Here is a 10,242-nt window from a genome sequence, read left to right as displayed (position 1 = left end):
TGATTATTTATATCATACTCTCCATTTATCTTGTGTACCTAAAGAAGTACAACACATACTGTTTAATTTTCCAAATGGATTTACTTTTGCACAGATATTGTTAAATTAGGTTAACTTGATTTTTCAAAAAGAGAACTGGGAAGAGTCTTAAAGTTAAAATTCAATGCTCATCATTTAAAATACAGATTTATCTATTAATACATGGAGCACACACATATTGGAGCCCCTTCCATGTGTTTGTGCCTAGGTTACACTTATAGAATATAGAGTTGAACCCTGCCTATTCTCGAAGAGCTCAGACACTAGTTATTATTGTATTGTCATTCAGGTGTGTTGTCACAAATAATAACTTTCATGTATAGTGATACACTTCTGGCATGAAATTCTATTTTATAGGAACCAGGGAGACTCCAAAAGTTTCTTTTGAAGACAGTATTAGCACATAGTGGAATTTTTAGTTATGCCAAAACAGAAGGGTTTCTGTCAGAATCACACATTTAACAGGAGAGGTCAAGAAAAACAAAATACTACTGACATATATTTATTTAAATACATGTGAATATTTACACACACATGTAGATGCATATACACCTGCACACACACACACAAATAAATGTTCATATGTAGTTTTAAATAAATAACTACGTAGTTTTAAAAAATAACTATGAATGTATTTCCAAACTCTATGTTTTCTGGGCAGTCTCTTTTAAGTCTGAGAATACAGACCTTTAAGTCTGAGGAAAATCATGCAAAGACTGGTGCTCACTTCTCCTGAAGTCTGGCCGCATTGACCGAGGCAGAAGTCAGACAAAGACTGGTGCTCACTTCTCCTGAAGTCTGGCCGCATTGACCGAGGCAGAAGTCAGAACTTACCTTGCTGCCAGAGTGTGAACTGGCTCCAGTCGCCCTTCTCCCTCAGGTTTTCATCCTCAGGCAGAAAGAGGCCTCTGGCTTTGTCCATCACTGCCAGGCCTTCATCACGAATTAACTTCCAGTTTCTTTCTAAGGACTAGAGGCAAGACTGGTTTTATTGGACTGAACATATACTTGGTAAGACATCCTATAATGACTCTCAAGTTTTTTGTTTATTTGTTTAATGAAGTAATGTAATTTTTGCTCTCGTCTAGATTGCTTATTTTAATTTCCTCTAAGATCTCTTATCAAAGATATACATACATATATATATATATATATATATATATATATATATATTTTTTAAACCTTATACTTTGTTTTCAGAATTAAATCTTTGCATCATAAAAATTTAAAATTCTTGTAGACCTCCAAGAATATTCCACTTCATCATTTGTATTTAGACTTGCCTAAAGGTATTTTCTAAAAATCACAATCAAGAAGGGTATTGATTTTCTCAATCATATTATATCAGTAATAGGTAATTTTTATCAGTAATTACACCACTGTTACAATAAGCTCCATGTGATAATCACTACACTCACACTGGAATACAAATCACTGACTTAATTTTACATTTCTGTAGAGTTCCTTATAAAGATGTCAATCAGCATGGTAAACATTAGTTAATACTTACAAAGGCATTGAAAAAGCATCTATTGGGTATTTGATATATTATAAAACTAAAACTAAAACAAAACAAAGGCCCTAGGGCTTAGATTTCAGTCAAACACAAATATTTCCTTGACTTTGCATTTATCTGCTTTGACCATTTCAGAAAAAGGGCTCTGATTGAGAGCAGAGCCTCCGACTGGACAAGCTCTGGCTAGAAATCTTGCAGAAGAAACAGAAATCTGGGCCATCTTCTGCAATTCTCTTGGCACACACTGCAGGTGTTTGGGGTAGAAGTGCAATGGGGAGGGAGCAGCAGGGAAGGTGAGCAATGGCGAGCAAAGAGAGAGATAGACTGCAAGGAACTACAATCAGGAGAAGAGAATACAAACTGTTATCCTACTCCATGAAAGCCTGAATTGCTCAGCTAAATTAGCATTTTGAAATGTTCCTAATTTCAAACATTTCTGTGTCAAATAACAAGTAAATGAAATAGTTGAGTAGATGAGTACACAACAGATAATTTCAACAAGAATCGGGGATTAGATACATTTGAAGTGACTTGAGCATGGAACGAGAATTTGAAAGTTACAGCCAACAAGAAAGATTTTGACTCAAAAAATAAAAACAGCAATTAGAGTTTGCTGAAAATGGATTGTGCAGCTCTGGTGGCATAGTGCCTAAGTCATCTGACTGCTAAACAGAAGGCTGGCTGTTCAAACCCATCAGCCACTCCTCAAAAGGAAGACTGGGCAATCTATTTCCATAGCGATACTGCCTCAGAAACTCAAGGAGGGGTCACTATGAGTTGAATCAACTCGACGGCACTGAGTTTGATTTTTTTTTTTTTTTTTGCCTTGTAAAACATGACTCTCTATCCTATTAGTCAAGTAAAGGCCGAGTGACTAGTTGTTGAGTAGAGCAAACCACATGATGATGTGGATTGTGTTTCCATCAACCCATGGTTTATGAGTTCATGACTCTAATGTAGAACTCAGGATGGCTGAACAGACAGAGGACACTGCCAAAGATAGATACTCTCAGACATTTGCATGGGGTACAATGCAACTTCAGCCAGTCACAGGAAACACTTGCTATGTGAAGACACTGGCTTTATTAAAATGTTCTAGAACAAGAGATGGATTTTAAGACTAGATATTGATTTTATAATTCTATATCTGTGAAATCTACCATTAATTTGTATCAAAATCTGTATCTGTTTCTATCCATTGAGCCCTGGGCACTGAGGATGGTAGTCATTTATCCAACTTTAGTGCTCAGTCCACCAACTAGTTTCAATATTATATCATCCCAAGTAGATCGTTATGAATAGGAATCCCTAAGTGGTGCAAAATGTTAATGGGTTTGGCTGCTAACCAAAAGGTTAAAGGTTTGAAACTACCCATAGGTGCCTCAGAAGAAAGGCCTGGTGATATACATCCCAAAAACTAGTCACTGAAAATCCTATGGAGTCACCATGAGTTGAGGGTCAACTTGACAGCAACTGGCTTGTTTTTGGAAGTAGTTCTTAAAGAGAAAGTCAAATACTGTTTTTCAGTAAAGAAAGAGACACTCAACAAGTTCCCAAGTGAGACAATATGATGGCTTGTCAAGAATCCCAAGATCACAGAAAACCGAACCAAAAAAACCCATTGCCATTGAATCAATTCTGACTCATAGTGACTCATTGGGTTTCCAAAGCTGTAAATCTTTTTGGAAGTAGATTGCCTCATCTTCCTCTTGTGGAGTGGCTGGTGGGTTCGAACCACCTTACCATTTGGTTAGCAGCCCAATGCTTTAACCACAGTGCCACCAGGGCTCCTTAAGATCATGGAAAGGAGAAAAAAATGCACCCCTGGTTTTGCAGTATGTTTACTTCTTCAAAAATGCACCTTAATTGCTAACATTCACTGTTATTACTAACTTGTTTGAGTTGCTAGATAAATCTGTTAAATTCTTATGAAATTGTTACACAGATAAGAGGAAAACTTCCTCTCTAACATGAGAAATTACTTTCTAAATGAAGTTATTGATGCCTTCTATGGGCACTCTTCCGTTCTACCTTCAAGTTTCATTTCTTAAATTTTTTTTATAGCTGAGTTTAGGTACATCATTGGGAACAACTGGTCTTTTGTTACTGAAATAGGTCACAGAGCCCTAGGGAAAAAATGTTAAAATGATTGCATCACTAAGGAAAAAATTTTAAATGTTACTTAATAACAGCCTGTCTTTTGTAGGTGAGATACAGTCATTTTTCCATCCTCACCCACCTTCTGCAGCTTTCTCTTTGGGAGTGTTGCCAAGGGCATTCTCTCTGAGTAATAATGATTAAAAAAAAAAAAAAAAATACTTGTTTCTGTTTTCCCTTGTTATTCATGGTATACATGTGTTGGATGACATATTCATGTTGCCAGGAGCAAACCAGACCTGAAGGGGTCTCTCTTGTACTTGACTCCAAGCACGTGTGCTAAATGCTCAACACTAATCAGCACTGCACAGATTTACAATCTATTTCCATTATAAACAGTCACTTACCATTCCCTCTTTTGAGTTTTATAGTTTGCCATAGAATTCTAGAACTGGAATGATCCATAATGTTATTCTGGTGGATACGTTTCACTTTAGGAATGATGAAACAGGGCTTATGTTTGTTAATGATTTTGGACATTTAATGAAGGAACCCTGGCAGGTAGCAGCACAATGGCCAGAAACCAGCTCTTCCATCTACCCTTGATTATTCAGGAGGCACCTGTGTGTGTGTACTGAGGGGAGAGAGTCATGTGACCAACAGGGCTTTCAAGCTGCATCTGTCAAGTACTAAGCTCCATGGTTTAGGCTCTGGCAGCCCTACTCCCCTTTAGATCTTGCCATGTCCACTTGGAGGAATGAGAAAGCAATTATGGGTTCACACAAGTCACTTCTGCATGGCAATTTACTGGGTACCTGCCAGGTGCAGAAGCCTGCAAGGCTCAATGGTTCTTGCTCCCCACAGTGAATCATATAGAAAGCACACCTCAAAGAAAGCTCCCTCCTTTGAAACCTGGGGAAACTGGGCTAACTAAAAGGTTATACCCAGTGACACTTCTTTATAGCAACATAAAGAAAAAGACAAAGATAATGACAATCATGATCTCTTACATGTTTAATGTAAACATGTCTTGACCAAAGTAATGACTGTACTTGGGGAGTTCTCCAACTTTCAAAAGAAATATTTTGGTCACATTTACAGGTTTAGGGAAAATCTTTAGGGATGGGACCTGGGAATGTTATTTTTAAGCACAAACCAAGGAATTACATTATATAATACTAATATGGTCACAGGAGATAAAAAAATAAGTAAATAAACTTAATTGCACATAATTTTTTTTTTTTTTTTGGTACATGTATGTGAGAGAGAGAAAGAAAGAAAAAGAGAGAGAGAAAAGGAGAAAGAGAGAATAGGAATTTTCTCCATCATAATACTTAATTGCACATAATTTTTTTTTTTTTTTTTTTTGGTGCATATGTGTATATGTATGTGAGAGAGAGAGAGAAAGAAAAAGAGAGAGAGAAAAGGAGAGATAATAGGAATTTTCTCTATCATAATATCATTTAGTTGTTTGACGTGGCCAAAGTGTTCTGCTTGTTAGAAAATTCTAACAAGAAGTTGGAGGCTCATGTGGAACATTTTTAGGGATCTCATCTGAAATCTTACTGCGTTGGTCTTAAATTCATCCATTTCATAAAACTGAAAAGAGAAATTGATAAGGTCTGTATTTGTTGGTTGCCCAGACAGCACTTTCTAATTCACATTTCTTCTTGTGGCTATACAGATTTCAGAAATAAATGGTTTTAGTTGTTTTTACAGTGCCACATGCCTCATAAACCCATTCTCAGCACTTGCCTTTTGAGTAAACCTCAGCTATGTTCACACTCTAGGCATTCATAAATGGAATTCCCAGTTGGATCTGCCTAGTCAATTATTTCTTCTGTTTTCCATTTTCAAAAACACCTGCTGACATTGTTCATCTACTGTTGCCTCTCTTCTCATTTTTTTTTCTTTTTGATTTGTAGGTTTATACCATTTTGATCCTTTTATTATCATTTAAATGAAGTGTTTTTTTGGGGGGAGGATTTAAATATATGTGATCAATCTGTTTTCCTTGGTGTTTCTTCACTCATATTTTCTATGTATCTCTAAAATTGATAATTTGATTGTTGTTGTTGTTGTTGTTAAGTGCCGTCGAGTCATTTCCGACTCATAGTGACCCCATGCACAGCAGAAGGAAACACTGCCCGATCCCGTGCCAGCCCCACAATCCCTGCTATACTTGAGCACATCATCGCAGCCACCGTTATCAATCCATCTCATTGAAGGCCTCCCCCTCTTTCGTCGACCCTCCACCCTACCAAGCATGACATCATTCTCCAGGGAATGGTCCCTTCTTACAACATGACCAAAATAGGTGAGACAAAGTCTGGCCATTCTTGTTTCCAAGGAGCATTCTGGCTGCACTTCCTCCAGGACAGATCTGTCAGTTCTTTTAGCAGTCCATGGTACTTTCAGCATTCTCCGCCAGCACCACAACTCAATAGCATCAACTCTTCGGTCTTCCTTATTCATTGTCCAGCTCTCACATGCATACCAGACGATTGGAAACATCATGGCTTGTGTCAGGCACACCTTAGTCCTCAAGGAGATATCCTGGCTCCTCAGCACTTGAAACAGTTCCTTTGCAGTTGACTTTCCCAATGCTACACGTTGTCTAATGTCCTGACTGCTTCTTCCGTTGGCATCAATTGTAGAACCAAGCAACGTGAATTCCTTGACAACCTCAATCTTCTCTCCATTTATTGTGATGCTGCTCATTGGTCCAGTTGTGAGGATTTTTGTTTTCTTTATGTTGAGATGTAATCCATACTGCAGACTGTGTTCTTCAACCTTCATCAGTAGGTGCCTTAAGTCCTCCTCACTTTCAGCAAGCAAAGTTGTATCGTCTGCATATCTCAGGTTGTTAATGATTCTTCCTCCAATCCTGATACCACGTTTTTCTTCATATAGTCCAGCTTCCGGATTATTTGCTCAGCATATAGATTGAATCAGTGTGGAGACAGAATACAACCCTGATGCACTCCCTTCTTGATTTTAAACCATGTAGTGTCCCCTTGTTCTGTTCGAACGACAGCCACCTGGTCAAGGTACAGATTCCTCATGAGTACAATCAAGTGCTCGGGAATTCCCATTCTTCTCAATGTTATCCATAATTTGTCATGATCCACACAATCAAATGCCTTTGCATAGTCTCAAAAAAACACAAGTAAACATCTTTCTGGTATTCTCTGCCTTGAGCCAAGATCCATCTGACAACAGCTATGATATCCCTTGTTCCACGTCCTCTTCTGAATCCGGCTTGAACCTCTGGAAGTTCTCTTGTCAATATACTGCTGCAAACGTTTCTGAATTATCTTCAGTAAGATCTTACTTGCATGTGATATTAATTTGATACTTACCTTTTTTCTCCTTGACCAGAAAGACCTTGTAGTATGTAACCCAACCCTCTAGTGAAGTTTAGAAACAAATCCTATTAGCACCCAAATGCTCAAAATCCTTTATAAGTCCCTCAAATGTGTCTTTAAAAGATTACCAAACTTAAAGTAATGATGTGTTATATGACAGGAATATGTAGTAGAGAGAAAAGCAAGAAAAACATTCTCAGCACCATATTTCCTTTTAAATTAAACTCTGGTAATCCATGTACTGATTTATTTTCAACCTAACTTGTTTAAGCCTCTTGGCTCATGTACTTTCCTTGTATTACTTGACTGGTATAAGCCAAATTCCACAATATGCTCAGACGGCAATTAAACTGATTATGAAGCCTTAAGCTTCACATAAAATCGCTTCCCGTTTGTTCTAATCAAACAAAATTGATCTAACTAAGCTTCAACTATTTTCTTTTATGTAGGAAAAGAGGACCCTTCAGATAAAAGTTTTTGCTGAGGTAGCTAGTGAACACTACAGATTGCTATTATTTTAAAATAATAAGGTGGAAGAAGAGTTGATGCTTTTGAGTTGTGGTACTGATGAAGAATACTGAAAATACCATGGACTGCCAGAAGAATGAACAAATCTCTCCTAGAAGAAGTGCAGCCAGAATGATATTTGGAAGCAAGAATGGGCAGACTTCATCTCACCTACTTTGGTCACGGTGTCAGAAGCGACTATTCCCTGGAGAAGGAGGATATCATGCTGTCGAGCTGATTTGACTCATGGCGACCCCTCCTTGAGTTTCTGAGGCATTATCTCTACAGAAGTAGATTGCCCAATATTCCTTCTGAGATTATATAGTTAGACCACATTTTATTTATCTATTCATTTGTGGATGGACACTGGAGTTGTTTCTACCTTTTGGCTATTGTGAAAAATGTTTCAATGAACACTGGTGTACACATATCTGTTGTAGTCTTTTCTTCAAAGTTTTTTGGGTATAAACCTAGGAGTGAAATTGCTGGGGCATAATGGTAGTCCTCGGAAGGAAGGTTGGGCAATCTACTTCTGTAGTGATACTGCCTTGGCAACCCAAGGAGGGGTTGCTATGAGTCAGGGCTGACTCGACGGCACATAACAACAACAACAACAACAATGGTAGCTTTATGTTTAACTTTTTGAGGAACCACCAAACCAATGTGCACAGCAGCTGTGTCATTTTACAATCCCACCAATAATGCATGACAATTCCAATTTCTCCACATCTTTGTCAACATTTGTTATTTTCTACTTTTCTGATCAAGTTGTCCTGATGAGTTTGAAGTAGTATCTTATGGTAGTTTGAAGGGCTATGCTTTTAATATGTGGACAAACATGACACAAGAACTGTTAGAGCTCAGAGTCACATAAGCAATACCAGGTAAATAACTATGTGTGATTAGCTGCTAACAAAAGGGCATTGAGAAAATACAGATATTGGCAATTAAGGGAAGTCCAGAGATGTATATGTACCATGGAAAGTTGTGACTTTAAATTAAGAGAAGTTAATTTAGAAGTCCTTGTGGCCAAAGACTATTTTAGGCAAAGTTTATGCATTAAACTAGAGTTAGAATGAATTGACTGCAATGGTGCATTGGTAAAATGTAGACCAAATTTTATTTAGTTGGCTCAGAAAATACTTGCTATAGTTAATTACTTTTGAATTATGCATCTTATTTTTTAGAGATAAAGTCAGCTTGTTAAATTTTAGCCCAAACATGCCTCTACTTTACACCATGAGGAATGACATGCATAGCCCTGTATTCTGCTTTAGGAAGAATACTCCTCCGGGCAGGAGATGAGGGGGTCCTCCCGAGTGCTGACCTGAGGTTATAAAGTCAGAACAAAGACCACAGTGAATGTGATACTCTCACAGAAAATTCCCTTTGCAATAATTTTAATAAAACCTCTGAGGAACTAGTAGCATTAAAGGACCAATCTGTCACTGGGCCTAATGAGTTTTGATCAGAGCTCCTTGTTTTCAATCTTGGATAAAGAGAAAAGGAAAACATCTGACATTTCCTTACTGAAGGAAAATGATAAATAAGGTATCTTTCCCTGGGCCAAGGGAAAAGTCTTGGAGAACGGAGCTTTGATTTTTTCTAGACAGTGGGGGAAGAGGGCTCTTCTAGGAGAAAGGAGAGAAGATAGTCCAGGATGCCAGGATAAACACCTCTAAATTCAATTGCCCTAGTTTGTACTCTCCTACAATGTTTTAGTAAGGCTAAAAAAACAAATGAACCCCATCATTGATGCTCCAGTGTGCTGTTTAAATGGGAGCCCTTAATAAGAGCCAACACCCTGCTGAGGTTATAGAAGCAAATGAGTAATCTCTAATGTACTGCAACCATTTCAAAAGCATACAGTATTTTATCATCTTTAAGTTATTTTAAACCAAAAGATCCAAGAGGTACAGATGTAAATAGAGGCCCTATTCTCAAGGGGCTGAGAGACTAAAGGAATGACTTCTGTGCATATGTAAAAATCAATTGCTTGATAGAGAAATAAATTAAGTATACAGTCAACTCTCAGTATATGCAGATTCAACATCTGCGAATTCAACCAACCGCAGATCAGAAACATCTCAAACAAATTTTTAGATAGTAAAACTTGAATTTGCTGTCGCTGGGCACTACACTGAATACATGCTAAGGAAGTGCTGTGTCGGCACACTGTGCTCTGGCCTCCTGTCATTTCATAGACCCTCGTCTCTCTCCAGCACTCATTGTTTGAGCTCTGTTCACCTCCCAACTTGCTCATTTGCTACTTGTGTGATGTGCTCCTTTTGTTTCTGTGAAAAAATGGCTCCTAAAAAAATAATTAAGCTTTCAAACTATCTGTCAAAGAGTAAGAGGGAGCAGAGTAAGTACATAGCATTTATATGGAAGGAAGATGAGGCAATCTACTTCCAACAACATTTACCACCTCTGAAACCCAATGGGGGTTGCTATAAGTTTGAATCAACTCAATGGCAGTGTGGTGTTTTTTTTTTTTTTTTGGATTTAGAGATGATATAAAGTATATGGGAGAATATGCATAGGTCAACTATGCCATTTTACATAAGAGATTTGAGCATCTATGGAAAAGACCATCAACTGCTCATAGGCAAATTCAACTTGAAGTTAAAGACAATGAAAACAAGTCCAAGAGAGCCAAAGTATGGTCTTGAATATATCCCTCCTGAATTTAGAGATCATCTAAAGAATAGATTT

The 10,242-nt window shown here is 37.7% G+C and overlaps 1 protein-coding gene across 1 annotated transcript in view; it reads right to left on the bottom strand.

Annotated features, from left to right (window-relative positions):
• ASPH (aspartate beta-hydroxylase) overlaps positions 1-10,242 on the bottom strand; it is a 294,530-nt gene that overhangs the window by 40,058 nt on the left and 244,230 nt on the right. Inside the window, exon 22 of the mRNA XM_042780764.1 lies at positions 874-1,009. Coding sequence (XP_042636698.1) covers positions 874-1,009 — 136 coding nt within the window. The remainder of the gene's footprint in view (positions 1-873; positions 1,010-10,242) is intronic.

This window comes from Orycteropus afer, unplaced genomic scaffold (assembly GCF_000298275.1).
Source record: "Orycteropus afer afer isolate SDZICR_OR568_19922 unplaced genomic scaffold, OryAfe1.0 scaffold00060, whole genome shotgun sequence".
Taxonomy (NCBI): Eukaryota; Metazoa; Chordata; class Mammalia; order Tubulidentata; family Orycteropodidae; genus Orycteropus; species Orycteropus afer.
The sequence above is the reverse complement of the archived record's forward strand: the minus strand, read 5'-3'. Positions and strand labels throughout refer to the sequence as shown.